Source organism: Ahaetulla prasina, chromosome 1 (genome assembly GCF_028640845.1).
Source record: "Ahaetulla prasina isolate Xishuangbanna chromosome 1, ASM2864084v1, whole genome shotgun sequence".
Lineage (NCBI taxonomy): Eukaryota > Metazoa > Chordata > Lepidosauria > Squamata > Colubridae > Ahaetulla > Ahaetulla prasina.
The window spans coordinates 171,958,008-171,980,037 of NC_080539.1; the positions used below are offsets into that span (position 1 = coordinate 171,958,008).

Genomic DNA, 22,030 nt, shown 5'->3' on the forward strand with positions numbered 1-22,030 from the left:
AAATTAAGAGATACGAGAGAGAGAGAGAGAGAGAGAGAGAGAGAGAGAGAGTGAGTAGGAGGGAGGGAGGAAGAGAGAGAGATTAGTATAGTATGTTGTGTTGGTACATTCTTTTTTGACCATGACTGTTTCTTGAGAATGGAGAATTAAGCTAGTTTCTAGTAGCTCACTATTAAAATTCTGTAATCAGGAAGTTTGTAATCAACTATATTTGTTTTAGGGGAGGCAAGTTTTACTGTACTGCACAAAGTGATAGAAAGAGGTTGTTTTTCTTCCATGGCTTATAGCTTATTGATGCTTGGGCAGTCAGGAAACAGATACATCCGAGTGCAGCGAAGACTGAAATTAATAAGGTCAGGAATAAGCATCCTGATACCCCACAAGATCATTAACAAAATGCTTTGTAGATGTTTATCGCAACTGAGGCTAAAAAAATCCCCCAGAAAGATGTTGCAATGGGAGAATAGGAGAAAGAGATTTAGAATTTAAACCTTGGAGCAGATACATACAGTATATGGCTGATCATCTAGCTGGTGACAATCTACAGATGGAATAAGGATGTAATTTTTCATTATCCTTATTGTCATAATGAACCTGAACTTGTATTCATGACTGTTTCTATTTGCTTCTTATCTTCTTTTAACATTGCTCTAAGCATCTCTTCACCCATTTCATGTGCTTTATGACCACGTCTAATTGTTGTTAAGTAAGGACCATCTGTATTATCAGTATACTGATTGTATTTAACCTATGCTGACAAGTGGCTTTGTCTAGTGACTTCACATAAATGTTAAGAGAGTTAAGACCTGTGGCATTCTGGAAAGTGAAAGCCAAGGTCTAGATAATTCCGCTCCTACCATTAGTGTGAATTTTGCTCCAAATTGTTATGTATACTAGCAAACCAGTGGTGATTTAGTGAGGATGAGTATTTTCACAGGTTCATTGGAAAACAAGCATCTCTCTATTAATTGGATTTGGAAGAAATCTCTAGACTTCTATTGGATTTACTGTTATATAGACTGAAATGTTTCATGTAACTGATTTGTATGCTTTACTCATGACAGGAGACAAATTGGAAAGTGTTTATATTTTCAGTAAAGGACAGGTGGGGCATACATGAATACTAAGTATTTAGGCTGGGTAAAGCTTTTGAATGAGTTGTACAGAGGGTGGGACCATAAACAAAGAGCTGTATAAGGCCCCCAAATCATTTCAAGGGTCAAAATTTCAGCACAGCGCTTTTTAAAAAAACAAAAAGTGGGAATGGCTTGGAGAAAGTTTCTGAATGTCTGATTCCCTTCCAAATGCATAAAAAACCAACACCTGAACACCACTGACATGCCTACAAATTGCCTGGAACATTGCTGCCAGAATTAAGCAGAAAAGGGAATTAATGTTGGCTAAACAATTTTTTGTTCAAAACAATGGAATAAATATGAGGAACCTGGCATTATTATGCATAAAATTCATTGATAGACATCCTGAATTAGCTGAGAGGAGGCAGCTGATCTTAGCAAAAAGCATTCCCATATGTAATTTTTTCTTTTTAATTCTTATACATCATTGAGCATTCCTATTAGAGACTGTTAAGAGGTGCAATAAAGTTAACATTAGCGTGATAATTCTGTACAGTTAGTTTTACTAATTTATGGTGAATGGGTTAGGTAAAAACAGCTTTATAACAGATCATAATTTGTCACTTTTAATGGTCCAAAGAGTATGGTCAATACAATTTTCCAAGGTGTGAAAATGCAGCATTCCTATAAAATGTAATAATTCACTGAAGTTGATTTGTTTTGTCTGGAAATGAGAATTTAATGTAGAATTCATAAAAGTAGGAGACATATTATCCACATTAAATTTATTTATGTGGTAAAATTTACCATTCATACTTTTTTTTCAGAAATTGTAGCCTAGTCTTTGCTTCAGTGTTTCATTATGATCCCTATAATAAACTTAGATTCATAGAGATCATATCCTTGAGATATATATTTAACAAAAATGTATTTACTCCCCAGAAAGCCATAGATAGCTCCTCGTTAATGGGTAACTCTAGAGATAGGAGTAAATTAGACAGGATGATGTCTAACACAGATGGTTCATAATTTAGACCTACTAAACTTAAATTATAGTTGGGAGAGCAATACATTTGGAGATTTCATTTATTGTGCCCCCCTTGGAACAAGACTAATTGATTACTTCATATTCTCTGGTGGGATGACAGATATGATCACTAATTTTAATGTGAAGATATCCCTGAGTAGTGATCATTTTCCTCCAAACCTGTGTCTAGCTTTAAAAGGGAGATAATGAATATAAAAAATGTTGCTATCTGGAACTCCCATCAAACTGCAAATTTTATTCAGGTAAAACAGACAAAAGAGAGGGGAAAAAACAATAAAACCTATATATAAATCTTGTAAGGTTCATAGTTTATATATTTTCTTAATTGATTAAATTTCCCCCAGAAAGGATCTGTAATTTGTACCTTAGCCTAATCACTTTATTCAAAGATGTACTAGCCAGTAAAACTAAATGGGGAATATGTATAAGAAAATCCCAACCCTGGTTTGATGAGGACTGTATAAAAGTTAAACATTCCCCAACTGAACATTTTAAATTATGGAAGAGTAAAGACTGTCCACAGTTCCTAAAATCTCTTCAGGAGCAAAAAGGTGTGTATAAAACCACTGAAAAGGAAAAGAGAGAAATGCTCTCTGGAAAAAAAAATCCTCCGAAATCAGAGATAATATATATTATTATTTTAGTATATTATCTTTGACCATAGGAGAGAAACTAAGTTACAGGTTCCAATTACAATTTCCATATGGGAGATTAGGGTTCAGCTTAAACTAAGCAGTGACTGGTGGATATGAATACTAGCAGCTCTATTTAAAATGCTCCCTAAATAGAACAACTTTATTATAAAAAAGGGAATGATTTGATCTGTCCGATTATGCCCAATTAGACTATTAAGCATTATCTGTAAGCGTTATATATTTATAAGCTCTATATCTATACATATTTGCTGGAAATTAATGGACTGGTTAGAAGAAAAGATCAGGATAGAGAAATCAACCATGGACCAGTGCTTGATCCTACATCTCATTGAGTAATATATATTCCCCACCATCATCACAGGAACACTTTATATGGGATTTTATTGATTTTAAAACAGGCTTCCAGTTTCTAGAGAACAACTGCAGTTGAAAATGGAGAGATCTTTCGATACATGTTTGTTAGCATTCACTAAATTTCTGCAAAAGAATGACATCCAGATAAGCCTTTTGACCTGGTACCTACTTCTTATAAGAGTTAAAGCAAGGTTGTATTCTAGACCTCTTACTATTTTCTATATTAGTGATATGTGGCAAGACTTGCAAAATTAGAACATTATTTACTAAACCTGGCTGGCACATGATGCAACCAGTTGCCTCCTGCAACTGATTATATAAACCATGATTTAATTATTAATTATGCAAACTAAGTGTATGGTCTTTTCAAAAAAAGCCTTCTACACACAATAATTGGTAACAAATAAATGACAATGACATTGAAGAAATTCAGGCTTCAAGTACCTTGCAGTGAGGAGGAAATTGAAACGGGGGGGGGTGTTAATGTGCTTTGCCTTTTTTATAGAAATGTATGAGATATGTATATTTCTCCAAGTAAAATATAATACCTGGGCAGGCCTGAGGCTGCTTTTCTTAAGTCTTACTAGATGACCAGGTGGCAGGGATTTCAAACAATGTATCCTGATTGTGGGCCAGTTACCATTAAACTACTACTTCAAGTGAGGTGATGCTGAGTCTTCACTAGGCTTCCATAACTCAATATCCTTCTTTCCATTGACCCCCCCTTTTTTCCCCACCTTCTCGTTTTAAATATAGCGACCATTTTATGTTTTATTTTTCTATTTTATTATAATTAGTTGCACCATAATTGTTTTAATCTTAAGGGCTTTAGCAATTACTAGATTTAATGTAAGTTAACATAGCTGTACCTCCTTGTAGCATTTTATAAATTCTAAAATTACTTGTCCATTTATAGTTATCTATCTGAGTTATTTATAGCATTTGGATTATTCATTGTAAAATTAATTGTAATTTTATGGGATTCTTTTGCATTTTAATTCCTATATTCTATTTTCTCCCAGTAAGTTTTATCTTTACCTTATTTTTATTCCATCAATATGGCTTTTTGTTTCTACTTTACAGTAATTATTAAGTTATTAATTTTATGCTGGTCTATGACCAAATTCCTCAGAGTAGCAAAATTGTTTTGTGGCATTTCATTAAAAAATCCTCTTTCTTAGTCATGAAGTATAATGTTTGCTACCATTTCAGTCCCTAAAGCTAAGTAAATACTAAAGTACTATTCAGTTTTAACGTCGTGTTATTTTTGACCCATTTTTAATACAGCTTTAAATGATTAACAACGAATTAACAAAACATTAGAGAACCATAACAACAAAATATGTAAAACTAAGTTTGATAAAACTAGCAACAAAACTGAAAATTGAAGGTCTTCCAAAAAGTGAAGGTTTTAACAAATTTCCAGAAGGCTGTTAAATGGGAAATGAGACAGACTTTCTTGTAAAGACAACCTAAGCAGTCTCTGAAAATGTTCCTTCCTTAATCCCAAACAATCATGGTGTGATTGGAAGTACAAGAGTTTCTCCAAAGTGGATCAATGCATTAATTTGGGAGACTAGAAAACTGTGCAACTATTTCATTAAGAAACACATTCTGGATATGCTATTATTGTTAATAAATGGGCTACAGCATTTTGAATCAGTTTCCAAAAAGTCTTCAAAGGCAGACCCACAGAGTATTTATTGCAGTAATCCAGTTGTGATATAATAAAAACATTTATAGCATTGACCTGTCCAGATTTGCATTCTGTGTGATGCAATTGATATACCAATCTGAGGTAAATTTTTCGTGTATACCACCAGGCTTCAAAAACTTGGTAAAATATATGCTTTCAAGTAGAAAAACAGAGTGGATCCCAATTCTGAATCAGATTTATTTATTAAGAGCATTTCTACTTTGCTCCGGGTTGTTGGCCCACATTCATTGTCATATTATATTTAGGCAATAGTTCAGGATCTCAGCACCCTCATTGGAATAAGTTTCTCAAAACACCAAATCACCCTCAAAAAGTTACATATAGATGTAGAGTGCATAGAACTCTGTGAATCTTTATTGGCCCATGTATAGGAAGTTGAAATTTTCAGCAGTATCTTTCTAGAACCTTTCCAGAAAGGACTGAAATTACTGTAGAATATTCCACCCACAGCTGCCTATCCAGAAAGGCAAATGAAAGAGTGATGAAAGCCTGTATATTAGAAGCCTTTGATACTGTTACATTAAGACAGTTTAAAAAAAGACTAAAGATATAAGAACATTGATAATTGGCCCACCAAATTTGTAATATCACCCCTTCTACTTACTGTTTCATAGTGGGTGAACATATATTTTTGCTATCAATATAGGGACAGTTGATTCCTTGAGAATAGTATACACAAATTCTCATGTTCAAGGTTTTCTGGTTCATCTTTGGTTCATATAAGAATGCAATAGCATAGGAAGCAACAGATAGACTCAGGTTAATGCTCAAATCAATACAATTTATTTTTAATACATTTGTATCCAAACTTTCTTTGAGGACAAGAGTGGGCCACATGGGATCCCAAGAGCCCCCCTGGGTTGCAACACCAAAATTTAGTGGCAAATCACTGAATATTGCAGGTTCAGTTTCTGGCAGGAGAAAAACAAATCACTGTGGAAAACGCCTTACTATCCCTTAAGAAAAAAAAGGACAATCCCCTCCCCACCCCCAAGGTAAATGCGGCCCAGTCTGTAAAATAATTTTCTCTTGCTCTACAATAATAGCCCTACTAGTGAAGTAGATGATATTAAAGATAATGACTAGCCAAAAAGCTCAGAAATCGTAATAACGGAAGGATCTGAACCTGTCCCACTCAACTTATTTCTTTCTGTTTATCCCGTTTCTTTCTATTTTGTAATAAAATGTTCAGAGAAGAATGCTTGTTAAATACTATGCTTTTCTGTAGATGCAGGCAATCATTCAGATTTGTTCCCGTAATTTTCTTAAGATGGTTCAGTGCAGAATGGAAAATTTGAAAGTATTCCACCATGTAGCACTTTTTTTTAAACACACATACATACACACATGTATGCGTACTGTACAGAGGATAAGAAGAGCACTTATTTTTCTGTACTTCATTCTATAGTTTATTAAGCTTTAAGACTAATATCTTTCTATAGTTAACTTTATATTTGTGAAACTTTGTTTCCAATTAAAAATGGAATACATCTGACTTTGATAAAGGCACATACAAGATTGGCCAAAGGGTGTAAAATGCACTTTGGTTTTCATTGGGGGAAAAATATTACAGCAACAAAATGTCTTGGGTATTAAAATGTATCATAGCTAAGTAGGTGAACATACCTTCATTTTCATGTCTATTAAGAAATTTCCAGATAACTATGATAATAACGGGCAATATTTTTGATAACAGTTAAAATATGTACGCATCTGTGTTGTATATATTTAACTGGCGATTCAGTTAAATCTATGCTTTAGTGAGATTAAAAGAATTGTCTCTATTAAACGGATTCTAGAGGGTACATATGTTTTAAAAGTTTTTTTCTTTTTGATTTTAAGACATTTAGGAAACTTTTACATTTTGCTTTCTGGTTTCCACAGATACAATCATTATTTTAACAATTAGATGCAAGTACATTTTTGTTTAGTAAATGACAAGATTGGGACTAGACATGTGCAAAACATTCTCTGCATGAAATAGATGGTTTCAGGTACTCCATATCCAAACTGAAACATGCATATTGGTCCACACACAGAATGAATTGGTACTGTTTTGTCCAAAAAGTAATTTAAGGGGTGGTGAGGAAACCAAGTCCATAAGGAACTGACAGAAGGGAAAAGAGGGAAAGACTGAGAAAGCTGAGACACTGTGGGTTATGTCTCATTGAGATATTGGCAGCAGCAGCTAAAGAGAAAGGAGATATTGGAAAACCAGGAAGGTAGGCAGGCCAGTGGGATATACTGGACAGGGAATAATGAGGGGAAGAAGAGGGGTTGATATTCCCCAGTCTTGATTTACTCTCCCTGTCCAGATTTGTCTGAAACAGAACAATTGAAGCGTTCCAAGTTTCAATCCTATTTAACTTTGTCTGGCTTTGAATGGTTTAGCAGAACATCCTACCCAACTGTCCTGTAATACAGTGGTTTTGCTATTTAAAAACAAAACAAAAACCTTTTTCAGGCACATCTCTATTTGCATCAATGAAATGTGCTTGAATACATCTGCCTTATGACATTTCAATTACTTGTAGTTTTCAACAGCTATTTTATTGTTTATAACTATATAACCGCTATTGCCCACTACTTTGCTATTTGCTTTATTAAATGCTCATTGGTTTAATATACCCAGGATTGTATTTTTAATCAATTTTGTAGCCATTTTTTAAAACACCTTTAACGGATACCAAAGTGAATATGGCCTGTGCTTATACTTACAAGGATCTCAAATGTAGTGGTCCTGATTGTTCAACACAGCAAGAAAATTCACTTTCACAGTCAACAAGTCATCTTACTCAGTTGAACACAAAAGTTAAATGGTTTGTAATTTCAATAGTAGGAAGGAAAATACAGTACAAATTACTAAAAAATACTAAAATATAGAATTGTTTTCAGGCATCCTTGCTACATTAATCGCAGCAGTCACCTGAAATTTGTAACTTTTAATAAAAAGTTCTTAAATATAAATTATATGGCAAATGTACAATACATTGCTTATACAGTCTTTTAATCCAGTGTTCTGTAGTACTCCAGCAACCAGTAAAGTTGCCTTCCTTTGTGAGAAAAAGTAACTACCCCAAGTCTTCCATTTTCTTACTATCATGAATGTGAGTGATCTGAATCGGGTATACCACTGTCTCTGTAGCTTCTGTTACTACTGCTTTCACTGTGGTTGTTTTTATATAGATTCATCCCATTAGGTGGAAATATGGTATGTATTACAAACTCCTCTTTAGATACTTGCTCATTGTTCAGAGAGATCATCTGAAAAGAAGTCTCCCTGATTTCTAGGATGGAATTGTCCTTCTTAGTTCCAGCCTCAGCATAGTCATCTTTTCTTCGCCGTCCTTTGCTATAGGTACAATTTCTTGAGAACAAGGAACCATTCCTGTGGACATACCAGCAGACTAAAGCAAGCAATGCTATAGCTACCAGAGCCACTGCACCTCCTATGATGGCAGCTAAGGGCAAGTTAGAGTTTTTGTAGGGTTCTTTCTCTTGTTCATGGTTTAGGGTTGTTGTAGGATTATACATTCTAAGAGGAGCAGTTTCGGTCTCTATACAGACAGGAGTTTCATCATATAGATAGATATTACTGGTTTCCATGGGAACCATGCATACACGGTATGGGGAATCTGGCTCAAGTGCAGTGAGCAGGTAGTCATTTCGGTCCCCTGTAACAATGGTTTCAGTTATAGATCCAAAGGCTGGGCTGTGACCCATTTTGAGCCAACTAAGTCTCAGAGCAGTCATGGGTAGTGCAACTTTCCAAGAAATGTGAATAGTCTCCGTGCTTACAGATTTTACAACAATGGTAATGATTTCCTGTGCTGGGGAAGCTGTTCTGTAATTTTTATGTGGATTAATAGTCCTTATTTCAGGAGATTTGGTCACAGAAATGGGCCAGTGTCCCTGCACAGGATATAACGTGTTTGGTATTGAAGCAGTAATTTGGATCGTGCTTACATCATCTTCATCTTTGCAATCAAATAGCTCTTTGTTGAGATCTTTGATAGCCATGCCCCGCACTTTTTCTGGTGCTTGACACATCAGTCCACGTACATTAACTTTGAGAGGCAGGGTCTGTAGCCAATCACGAACCCATTTCATTTTGCACCCACAGCGCCAAGGATTGTTGCGAAGAAACAACTGGGTTATATTGTCTAGGTCATCGAAGACACCCTGAGGTAAATTACTGAGATTGTTGTTTGACATATCCAATCGATACAATTGTCGTAGATATGCAAAAGCATTAGGTGGTACATGATTGATATGGTTTTCTTGTAGATAAAGCTTTCTCAGATTTGTGCCCGGCAAATTTATTGGAGCTGCTGTAAGAGAATTACGAACTAGTGAGAGTTCAGTTAAATTGACTAGATTTGTGAAGACCTTGTCTCCTAATCCGTGATTGCTTAAGAGATTTCCATCTAAAACTAGACGTTTTAAATTTGTAAGATCTTGAAGGGACAGCTCTGAAATTGTGGAAATACGATTATCATCCAAGCGCAACTCTTCTATTGTTTTAGGCAAGCCCCAGGGAATGGTGCTAAGGTGATTTCGAGAAAGAAAAAGTAGTCTGAGATAAATATTATCCCGGAAGGCTCCATCTTCAATACTAACAGCAGAAACAGAATTATCATCCAAATGCAATTCTTCTAGATAAGGAATTTGTGACAGTGAATCATAAGTAATTGTCCTTATGTTATTTTCTTGCAAATGCAATTCTTTGACATATTTTGGAAGATTGATAGGGAATTCATCCAAGCTGTTGTGATATAAATAAATTCTCTCTACTTTTATTAAGGTTTTTAACTCGGAAGGAATCCCAGCATTATTAATATGATTGTTCTGAAGGTAAAGAGTTGTAGCATCCCCTGGAATCCCAGTTGGAATAGAAGTCAAGTCACGATCATTGCAGTAAATGAATCCTGCATCACAGCGGCACACAGAAGGGCATGGTTTGGCACTGGCAAAATGAGGTGCCATTTTCAGCAACAGCCCTATCTTTGTCCAAATAAGGATGAAGCTCCAGGTTACACTGATCATGGTCAAGTTGCAGTGAGATTTGCACACAAACTGGTGCTTAATTTTCAATAACCTAGGAAAGAAAATCAGATTAATAGCAGAATGCAGAGGATAAATACTACTTTGAAACAAGATAAAAATTATCTAAAAAATATAGGATGCATATTTTTCCAGGAAAAGGTGCTATTGTATTCCTTGATATGTATGAATGTATAAACACACACATACATACATACATAGGACTTCTTGAATTATAGTAATGTAAGGATGGGTTTCCTTATAAGAAATAACAAATATAGCATAATTAATTCCAACAAATTTTATTCTGTTCCTTGTTATTCCCAGATTTTATTCTGCTATGTTAGAATTTTATGTTTCAGAATTTATCCTGTCCTTTTGGCAAAAGTCAGAATAATCATTTCACCCACACCAGAAATTTTAAGAGAGCTGTATATGATAGATCAACTCACAATTTTTTGGAATAGAATATTTGCTTCATATATCTGAGATGTGGGTTTTAGGATAGTAAATTTGTCACTTATTACATGGATTAATTAAATTTGTAACTTTCAGAAGTGTAAATACAAGTGATCATAGAAGGTCTATTTATGTGGTCATTACGATTGACAGTGACTAGATAGCACATAATCATCAATGTACAGCGGAATAAACGTTCATGAACCATCATGAAATGTGTGCAGCAGTCCCACTTGTTTGGCTGAAACATCTCTGCAAACCAAATCCATATTGCTTTCTACTTTGGCCTTGGTCATATGCTGCATACAAACTAGGAATAGTTTAACTTTAGTGACAGCAATGCAGCTTTTATTTATAATAGAGATATGAACATGCATTAAACACCCATTTTGTCAATCATCAGTATACTGATGACTTTTACTAATACAAACAAATAATGTCTATATATAAGGCATTATAAGTATTAGCTTATTTATAACTAATGCTAGTTAATTTGTTATACTGTTGTATGAAATTAAGGAGTAACTGAACCAAATTTATTGAGATGTTTTTTCAGACATAATATTAATACAATAATGTTCCAATCCAGTTTCCTATACTACATAGCTGCTAAGCTAGCTATTTTAGCAAACAGCATTGCTGTACAATTCTTATAGTAAGGACTGAAACCCAGCTTCTTTAATACTGCTTGCATCTGGGTTCTGTATAGAAGGAAATATTCTTTAATTTTACATGGTCTTTTATCTTTTTCTTGATACCGTTTTCTAGCATGACAGTGGAGTTTGTACTAATTGACAAAATAATTTATTATTACTGTTCTTACCTTATTTAAATATATGAGGAAAGAGTTTGTGCTTAGTAATCCAATGGATATCCAGTTTTCCAGAAAAAGATTGACTTGGGAGAAATAAATTGTTTAGTTCTCATAACTGTACTTCTTTTACATCAATATATTAAATTATTCTTATGGGTAAGAGTATATTTCCAGGTGAGCTCCATTATATTCAGTAAGTGTTTTCTATGAAGTTTGAACATGGAACCTAAAAACATCCAGTTACTAAGAAAAAAGTTTTACAGTCCTGTTACTCTGCTGGAAGAACAGTTCTAAGAAGAGGGACAGGATTTTCCTTCTTTTAAGTCTGCATGTGAAGAATTTTTTTTGTTTTGGTTTAATATCCTTAATAAAAATGGCATTCTTTGTAATTCTCAGAAGCTTTTCTGTGTTGTATAGCTAGAGATGGTCAGTTCCACGGCTATAGAATTATTTGTGGTGTAAGGCTTAAATTATGATGGCTTCTTCATTAAATCAAGGATCTGTTTTTGGTCCAGAATCATTCAGTTGTAAACCTTAAGCAGCAAGTATTTTCTGATAAATCCATGCTTGCTGGGCTCTGTGTTTTATTTAGAACTTGGTCAGGATTTCCAGTTTAAAGTATTTCTTCATTCTGTTTGTATTTCCATGTGCCCACTCCTTTTGGCAGGAATTTGATTTTAATTCAGAGGCTTTTCTTCTTGAAGAAATAAAAATTAATGCAAGTAACAAGGAATTTTCTTAGATATTTCACTCAATCCTTGCCTAAAAAAAAGTAATAAAAATAAATTAGTTGCCATCAGATATAAGTTATCTTTGAACATTGATTCAAAACAAAAATCACTTCAGCTATTGCATGAAGAGTCCAATCAAAACATGACTTATGAGCTTGAGTTAACGGAGCACAAGGAATCTGATGAACATAACACGTGACTCTAAAGATGCAGATTAAGGCCAAGGTTCTCGAATGACCTGTATGCTTCTATTTATGATGTTCTACTTTTAAGGAAAAGGCAAATGCCTATAGTTTAAATTATTCAAAAGCATTTTTTTAAAATTCAGTAGCTTTCTGCAACATTATGCTGGGCTTAATATTTTTATCTTGTTGAATTCCTTCTGAATTCTTTAGAAAGTTCTTCCTTTGCTGGAAGCAGCAGCCAGTAAGGTAGAATATTTTTAAAGGGTACAGTTAGGTTGAAAAACACACTACATTTCTATATCTTGGTGATATTTTGGATTGTTATCAGTATTTTGCACCATTTTATTACTTTTTTAGAGTGAAAAATATTTTCATTTTCATTTCTTACTATCTGATTTGTATCTAGATTGTGATGCATAGGAAAAAAGATTGCCATTCTGAGAAGAGTTATGTAAATTAAGTTATGTATGCATATGGGTAGTCTACTTTTTCATCTGCAGGTCATAAGTCCACTTATATGATTAAACTACAATCTGAAATACACTATGAAATAAACTCAAGTAAATTTAATAGGACATTTTCAAAATCATAATGCATACTGAGTTCTCCCATTGCAGTTTCAAATTTCTAATCCCAAAATACTAGGTGATTATGCTGACTAATATTTTTACTGTTAGTCATTTATACACAGTATAAATATCCTTATGGTTAAAAGACTAGTAAAGCTTTTATAGCTTTTAAAAATATTTCTGCAAAATGAATAAAAATTGCTTAGATTATGATTTGAAAATTTAAAATTTAAATTTATTTAAAATGGTTAATTATGCATGTACTAATGCAGATTCATTAAATAAAATATTAAATAAAATATAAATACAAAATATTTTGGAAAAATAAAAAAAATTAGATTAGTAATTGTCAATTGTCTCAATTGTTAAGCTATATAGCTTTTGGGAAAAACAGTTTTGATGTTTATAATTCATTCAATTTATTATCAGATTTAACTCTGTAATCCACTTTGTTTGATAATGGACACATTTCTTTCAACGTTTCATAATATTTGTTTGTGACAAATAGTTCCAAATAAGTTGTGCACAGTGGGTAATATAGGAATAAAACCTACATTTATAGGAAAAGTAAAGCTTTAATATAATTAACAAGGAGGACAGATTTAATGAGGTGTTTTTTAAAGAAAACAAGAAAAAACTATAAAAATATATTTCTGCTTGAGTTGAAGAAAGCAAAGCTTGATTTTATGAACTGAAAATGAACTGTACGTCTATTTTCATATGCTTATAATTTTTCTTCCAGTCTACTGCTTAATATTCAATCTCTGATGTACTGCCACTATTATATTAATCATAGTGTTGGATTAAAATAAAGGCAATACAATATAGTTCTTGTATTTAGAAATCTTTTCCTCAAAATTATCTGAAAACAAGAAGATAAAACAAAGTAAGTCTCCCTGAAGGAAAGAAAAGATTGTTTCAAAAATGTGGATTCTCTCCTTCCTCTTAATTAGAAAGAGGTACATTTTCTTTACTTTTCCCTTCATCTATTATCCTGGAATTCCAAGAGATCCTTTATGTTTCAAGTTAATGCTGAGAACAGTGTGTTTGCATAATAAAGCCAAGTGATCTGTCCAACAGAATAGAAGTTTGCTGCCTTGTTCGGTGCTGCCTTTTTTCTGGTGGTGTCCTTACATATTATTTGACATCAGGTCATTTATAGCTGAGTTTGCAAGATGAAAAGAGAAATGTCTCCTACTGTTAAGAGACACCGTGGCCAGTTTTTTTTCTAGCATCAAACTGAGGCCTACAAATTTGAAAGGGAACATTAATTTTGAACAAAACAGAAGGAAAATGAAATCCTTGATGCACTAGTCCACAACAACCCTATTTATGTCTAAAAAGTACTAGTTATTTTACTGCATTGCACAAAAAGATGTTTTTCTTCTAAGTATTAAGGTGAATTGTTCTTATTGTCATATAGTTCTATCTAGACAGGCAGTATTTTAAGAAATAAAATATCCATGTATATTCTAGATAATATATGGCTGTATATGTGTGCTCATTATTGATATTCTGGTATGGTAGACTGAATTCATTCTAGCTGCAATTCACAGCAGTGTTTTGGAAAAACATGTATCTTTTGGTTGTCAATATGATAATAAGTAGAATTAATTCACCTAGTTGTACAAAACTAATTGTTTTGTGTATCTATCTGATTTATGGTTTAGTGCTTGTAGATTAAGGAAAATGTCTCCACCTATTTTGTCTTCAGGAATATCAATTCCTATATGGATTTTGATTAATCATTCTAGAATCACTAGTAAACTATTCTGGCTATAAAATAGTCTTATCAGGATATTTTAGTTAAACATGACTTAGCAGCATTGAAAATAAAATGCATCAAATTGCTTTAAATTACTATACAGTTGATAATAATAACATGTTTTCTAATTGTACTGCCTGTGAGATTTATATCAACATAGTATTTCAGGAAGCTAGCTAGTTCTTTTTATATATATATGTATTGGACAAGGAGGTTAAAATATCCTGCTTGGGGCAAAAAATTATAAAGCTTTCTTGAGAACTAATCTGTATCTTTCTCTTATTTCAATGATGTTTCCTTTGGTTTATGCAAATAAGCAGCACATAGAGCTACTGTTTCTCCTGAGATATAAGGATTTGCTCAGTTTTCATTCAATTATTTTAATAATAAATTCTGATGCCAATGGCTTTCCCAGAATTTTAGACTCTTATAAATAATAAAACAATGTGAGCAGCATGTCATCCAAAAATGATAAAAATACAATTTCTTGTATTAAAAATGGTCTTTTTTTTACAAAAAATATAATTTTAGTTATAAAAATGCAGCTTTTAAACAAAATATAAATTGTACTCACAAAATTAAGCTTTTTATTTATTGAAAGCATTAAAAATACTGAAATATTGTTCATATGTAAAAGCAACAAATAAGCAAAAACCAAAAAGACAAATGACCAACAAATCAACAACAAAAAAACCCACTTTTTCTATTTTAGGAGAAATTACAGCATTATTCCAAATCCTTTCCTTTCCAAATATAGCATCAATCTTTTTAGCAGGGTTTATTGGCAGATCAATAAACTTAGGACTTATTTTATTATTTTATACTAAAATTCTTTGTATCTTAAATTCAATGGGACCAGTTTCAAGTTACTCTGTTTAGAATTTCAACTTTTCCCAACTTTGATTATCTTTCAAAAGTTTGAGTTTAATTTATCCAAATGTTAGATAATAATTGACATGATAGGTCTTAAAAATATTTAATTTTTTATATATTGGTTAGTATATACCTAGAATGAACCTTCAACACTTGACCTTTGGTCTTGACTTAGAGATTCCAACCTTAAATAAATTTTTCTAGTTCTTCATACTTCAAAAATTCCTACCTTATTATATATTTTTGGTTAGTTTGTTTCCCAAATATTAACTTTTAATGTAATACTACCAGATTTTTAGTACATATTTTATTGCTTAAAGTTGGAACACGTTTTGTTAATTTTAGGCTTCATAGTCTTCTAATAGTCTAATTGCTTTGATAGTGATTGCAAGAACACTTTTGTAGAAGTAAAATTGTTTGAAATCATGGGAGGTCCATGTGATTAAGATCTGAGAAATAATCAGAATCTGATGCAGTTAAATTAAGTTGGAGTTCAAATTGCAATGCACAAAAAGAAGCATTGCTGTTGTTCAACAAATCCCATTATTTAGTGTACAGAAATTGTAGGTTCTTTTTCTATAGTTTAATTTAAATTTTAAGAGAAAAACAAAATAAATTATCTAATAGATTAGTTGTTTAAGTTAAAGGGCAGTACTCTGTATTCCTATAAGCTAAGACGTTGCTATAACTTGAACACAGAAATTCTGCCCGCTGGGGGGTAGCACACACTGCAAGAAATCTTTACACGGCAACTGCAAAGCTTGCTCTCCTTTTTAATGCAACTGTCTCATTTCACTCCTTTAATCACAAAGGCTTCTGGTAGGCAGAGTGTGGAAGATTCCAGAGTACATAGGGCAAAAAGCATTTATTTCTCATGGTGGCTATTCTGTTACACTAATTTTAGAGGGAGATTGCACTCTAAAAATGCAGTTTGAAGATCTTAATAATAAAAATAAGGTTTGATATCAGTAGATAGCCAGTATTCCTTAATGGAAAAGATAATGAGACAGAACTAGAAGAAAAGGGAAAAAAATCTTATGTGATGAATAGTTCCTGAAGTTGAAACAAACTGAGGAAATTCTTTTCCACTATATAATTTAAGAATATGCATGCACTGTTCTCAACTTTGGTATCTGGAATGTTGGAAGCTAAAATAGATATGCTTATCTATTCAGTCCAACATTAACTATATCGAGAAAAATACAAGCAATCTTGTTTTCATGGCACATACTACAACTTTTCCTAAAACGTGAAAGGTTTCATAAAAGCTTTTGAAATATAAGAGCTAGTCCTATATAAATGACTTGAAATTCATATTGCTTTGGAACTAGGGTGTCTTATAGGGCTAGGATTATAGAGATAGGTTTGAATAATCAAGTCTGTGTTGGATTCCAAATTACAACTTAACTTTTCTCAAATTATATTAGAGAAGAATAATTGCTTCAAAAAAAGTAAGAAGCTATTTTCTTTCTACCACCTCTTTTAAAACTATGGCAGTTTTTAATTATCTAGTGATTTTTGCATTTAATAATAGTTAATGCTAAACATTTAACTTCTAGATGATTTGTATTAATATTTAAAACAATCAGTGAAACAAGCTTTTCATCCTGATAAAATAAGTAGTTGGTCATAGATAATGCTGGTTGTAAGTTCAGTTCTTACCAACTGATTCTCATTTATTGCACTTAAATAAACTTTGAGTGATCCTTCTAAAGTAGCAGTTGGAATAAACCTTTTACCTAAAATCTTAAATTACTTACTGATTTTTAGGTTCAGGGACTTACAAAACAGGGGACTGTTTTTTAGCGGAGAAGTGTTGTCAGTACACTTATTTTCCATGCTCACAACTATACACACAGCTCTTGCGCAGATTTAAGCTCTGTATGGGTATGTATATATGTGTGTAGCTAGACCGTTCCTTAGTGATTTACATGTACACGAAGCAATCCAGTGTGAATTTATACTAGTTTAGAAAGCCATTTATACTTTTTTTCATAGGGAATAATGAGCGAAACACAGGGCTATATCTGTCTGCCGAGATTACAGCTTTGTGTGGTTTACTGCTAAATAAATGAACGAACACTGGATTATAGTTTAATCAGGATTTAAGATACTATATTAATTCTAATATATTCATTTAATGAAGGAGAAAGCTATTACAATTAGACAATTTTCTGTAAAACCAGTAGCAACTAAGCCTTACATTTAGTTTTTCTCCTTTTTAAAAATAGCTTTAAATGAATATTTTGGAATGGTAGGCCTTTTAAAACCCCATCCTGTTTTGTTTTTTTTTTGCATACATGTTCTAACCTTTTAACTTAAATATAAATCCTGTATTTATAATTTTAGAATTATAGTCATAATGTGTTCTTACAACATGGAAGACACTGGGTTTCCAGAAAATAAACCAATGCAAAAGCTTTTCATACATAATTCCTAGACTACTGTTTTGTGTTTTTAAAACCATGTGGCAATCTCTATTTCACTCTAAAATATCATTAGAATTATTGACTTAATTTATGTAGCTAGATTTATTGGGTTGTAATGCAGGTCAAATACTTTATGCATCTTTGGCATCACACTGAAGAGAGATTGTTGTATGTGCATGTTTGTCTGTGTTTGTGTGTACATGTGGTGAATATTTGTGTGCATGTGTATATGTATGTTAGTCTGTCTTAGGTGTTAGATTGCATCAAATATGGGATTTCAGTAGTAATGCAAGTTTTAAAATCTAGGTGTAGCTGTTTGTCTATCCTTTTCCAAGAATAATAAAACTTCTTCCAAGAAGACTAAGATGTTGGCTCTTGAACGGAGCACTCATTTTTTAAAGGACTATTGATCTCCCTGTTTAGCTGTAAAAATAAGTATTAAGGGAACACACATGCCTCATATACAACATTGAAGACAGCAGAAAATATAGATGTTGAATTTTTGTGTGATCTCTATGCTCTTTTGCATTTTGTTGAACATAACAGCAAAGTCTGCCGTTTGATTATTTAGGTACGTTTGTTTTAAACCACAAAGCTCCAGTTTGAACACAGTTTTTAAACCATCAGCTTTTTTTTTTTTTTAAAAAAACTCATATAGTTATAAATGCTCTTTTTGCATTTCATTGTTGTTTTCAAACCGTCTCTGCACGCTCCTTATTTTTTGTTCCTCATGCAATGTAGTTAAATGTAATAATCTCTGAATCAAACTTGAATACAAATTATAAAAAAAAAAAGCAGTGAAAATACTTACCAGCAGCCTGCAGTAGGGAAAAAAAGAAAAGAAAGCAGCAACAAATCTAGAAATTCCATTTATAAACGCAGGACCCTAGTAATTCCAGCATGGGTATAAAGCCTCTCCGTTTCAGAAACCACAGACAAAAAGCAGCATCAGCAAGCTGTTATAGGCGCTTTCACTGTGTCAGTTTCCTTCTCCCTCACTAAGAAAGAGCGAGGGGGGATAGCATTCCAGTTACGTGCGTGCAGCCCACCTCCAAAGTCTGAAGTTAAAGCTTTCACCTAACAGTGGTTGAGTAAAGAGGTGATGTCATCAGTGGGTATGGCTTTGGCTCTGCTTCAGAAGGCATCTGAATAAGCAGGCAATCCAGAGTGGGCTACAGACACCAGAGGGCGTCAGAGAAGGCAAATCAAGATTTGTGTGCCAAAACAAGTAAATGAACTGAATTAACTGTTCACCAGAGTTAGCTATGCCTCAGACATTTAAGTCATCTTCAAACGTGTACATTCGGCAACATACTACATAGATATGCAGATGGCAGTTTGTTTTGACATTGTTGGGGATATTATATTTAGACTGGGCACAATTTGAAAATCACGTTACATTTATTAATTGATTGCATATATTGGTCATTCATAGGCTTTAAGATTTTGTTTGAAGATTATATAATTTTAAATTGCTGCAGAATTTATCAGCGACTTTTCTTAATAGCTTGTTAGGTCATAAACTTTTTTAAAGAGAGAAGAAGGTTAGTATTTAGAATTCATTTGAGGAGATATTTGGTACTTTAGGCAGTTTTAATATTTACCATGAAAGAACAAAAGCAGATGAATTTCTTTACAGATTCTCTGAAAATATTAAGTGGACTTTTTTTTTTGACAGTGTTTTATTTGTATCAAACATGGAGGTTGAAACTACATCAGAAGCATTTTTGGAAAAAAAATAAAAATTGTGACGTTTGAAAACTAAAAAAAATATTGTGGAAGAGTTTTCATGACTTAGTGAAATGCATGGAAATTGGAAACACTTTCAGCTATCCATGTTTTGTTCATGCTCAGTTCAGACTGCTGATTTCAGGCTGTGTAGGTGGAAATTCTTGTTAGAACAGATAAAGCATTGTAGACAATCATGCCTTATCTCTATGATAAGACTGTTTGAATATATCTTATGTTTTCTACTGCAATCTAGTTATCTTTCACTAGTAATTTATTAACTAGATTGTAATTCCTTTCCCAGCATCCACATGTCTTCCCAATGTATTGATTCTAAATCTGGTCACTTGTAGGCAGCCTTCAAGTACCGGTATTTGGCTGCATTCTCTGTGTTCAAACCTTATAAGCATCCTGCATTAATCTGATGTCCAGAGAGGGCAGTTCTTGTGGGCATCAGAAGAAAGAGGAATAAATTTCACAAGTGATCTGATCATTTAAAGAATCTATAGCTATGAAAATATTTTGACCTAAAATATTTTGGAGATAAAGTAAAAAGTAAAAACATTTAACCCTGTCCTCTTTAGAGCATTACATGTATTTTCATTAATGAAGAAAATAGATTTTTGCTTAGTATGTTCACTGCAGAATATTGTTCAATAGTTTGCTTTGGGGAATTTCTATTCTGCAAATATTTTTTCGTCTGTTATAGAATCCTCATTAGTCCATTTAAATCATTCAACAGGTTATCTTGCATGTTATATAATTTTCCTACATGTATCACTGGAAAGTTCATAAAAAGATATGCAGAATGCACATTCAGCTATCTCAGTCAGTGAAGCTTAGCCAAGTGCTTAATGCATCAGTTAGAAATGAAACAAATCTTCTTGAACAATTCCAATGGGTCCTAGAGAAATAATTAGATTTTACCAGGTCACAGCTGCTGTAGAATACTAAAATGGTTTTTAATTTTTTTTAAATAGTATTGAGATTTCTCTTTATTTCTGCTTTTATTATTTAGATTCTTTAATATCTGTTGATTGTCTAAATGTAAAGGTAGAATGTACATCACAACACTGGGAAGACTGAGGCTCTGTTAAGTGAAATGAGGTAGGTATTATGTATCAGGGAAGTAATTATTTATGTAATTTGTATTTTACTTCTCCTGGCCTGCAGTAGTTAACAAAAGGGAAAGGCAGTGCAGTGCAAATCCAGGTGTCAGCATATTGGAATGACAGACTAAACATTATGAAACTCCTATGGGGGAAAGACTAAAATAAAGAAATATACTTTCAAATTCTTGAAAAAAGCCATTTGGTCAATTATGTTTAGAGTCTAGTAGTATTTGAGAGATAATAAATTCTATATACAGAAACGGTAGTTTAAGAATAAATTGAATCAAAATATTCTTTAATTTTCTAAAAATCTGAATTCCCTTCAGCTAAATTTTTAGGACCTGCATATTAGTACTAGTATTCATATTTTGGACATGACTCCCTATTCCACTCACTTTAGAAGATACCATCTACCAGCAGACCTTAGATGATTTCAGAAAAACTCAGTAAGTTCTAACCAGAGTTGTATTTGGATGCAAAACCACTGGGAAATTCCATGGCTATAAACTAAACTGGTAAATTATCAAAACAACCCAAAACAAAACAAAGGCATTGAAGAACATAATAGCAAAGCCTTCCATGTTTTGAAAAAAATAAATGAATCCATGTAATCACTAGAAGTTTGAGTTGAATGACACTTTACTTATTAAATTCTTCCTTATGTACCAGTACACTTCAGTCAACATACATCTGTCTGTATGTCCAAACATTCCATGCAAATACAGGTAGTCCTTAACTAATGAGGTTCTTTAATGCACCTAGCTGGCTGCCGTAAAACATGCCCCCTCATGTGGGCAGCAATAATAAAGCTTGTATACCGAAGATCTAAGCTTCATTTCTGCAGCCCATTGCAGATGTACAGATGATATATACAGATAACAACCGAACTCTTGTCAGTGGACTGCAGAAATAAAACTTGGATCCTTAAGATCTGAGCTTCCTTTCTGTAGCTTGTATGCCTCTTTCGCTTTGTCCGCTTAACAACCTCAACTGTGAGAGCCAGGATTACAGTTGTTGAACAAAGTGGTCACATGGGCATTTTGCTTACCGACTGTTTTACTCACCTGGGGGAGATTCCTGTGATGCTAAGTTGAGGAACACCTGTAGAGGCATAAATTTATTCACATGATTGCATCTGTCTAGACCAGGGGTGTCCAAACTTTTTTGAGTGAGGGCCAAATACAGAAAAATAAGCAAAGGCCCGGGCCACGGGGGGGGGGGGGGGGGGGGGATGGGCGTGGCTTATTTTGGGGTGTGGCTTGGTGGTCATGTGACTGGTGGGCGTGGCTAACTGCTCATGTGACTGAGTGGATGTGGCTATGGGCATAGAAACTACTCAGAGGGCTAAAAAAAGTAATTTTTGACCAGTCCTCACACTTATGACCATCCTCACATTTATGCCCATTGCAGCATTTTTTTTTTTTTTATAAAAAGTTTTATTTTTACAATCATATCAAATAATTCATCCAAT

General features: G+C 33.3%; 2 protein-coding genes across 2 annotated transcripts in view; one reads left to right on the forward strand and one right to left on the reverse strand.

Annotated features, from left to right (window-relative positions):
• The window catches only part of MACROD2 (mono-ADP ribosylhydrolase 2), a 1,239,845-nt gene that overhangs the window by 46,828 nt on the left and 1,170,987 nt on the right, over nt 1-22,030 (forward strand). The window lies entirely within an intron of this gene.
• On the reverse strand, nt 5,501-18,795 carry FLRT3 (fibronectin leucine rich transmembrane protein 3). Its single transcript, XM_058181858.1, has 3 exons — nt 18,531-18,795; nt 11,177-11,929; nt 5,501-9,949 (listed from the first exon to the last, which is right to left on the reverse strand). The coding sequence occupies exon 3, from the start codon at nt 9,895-9,897 to the stop codon at nt 7,951-7,953; it is 1,947 nt and encodes a 648-aa protein (XP_058037841.1). The 5' UTR covers nt 9,898-9,949; nt 11,177-11,929; nt 18,531-18,795; the 3' UTR covers nt 5,501-7,950.

Coding starts and splice junctions, on each gene's coding strand:
- FLRT3 (XM_058181858.1), bottom strand. CDS start 9,897: ATGATCAGTGTAACCTGGAGCTTCATCCTTATTTGGACAAAGATAGGG.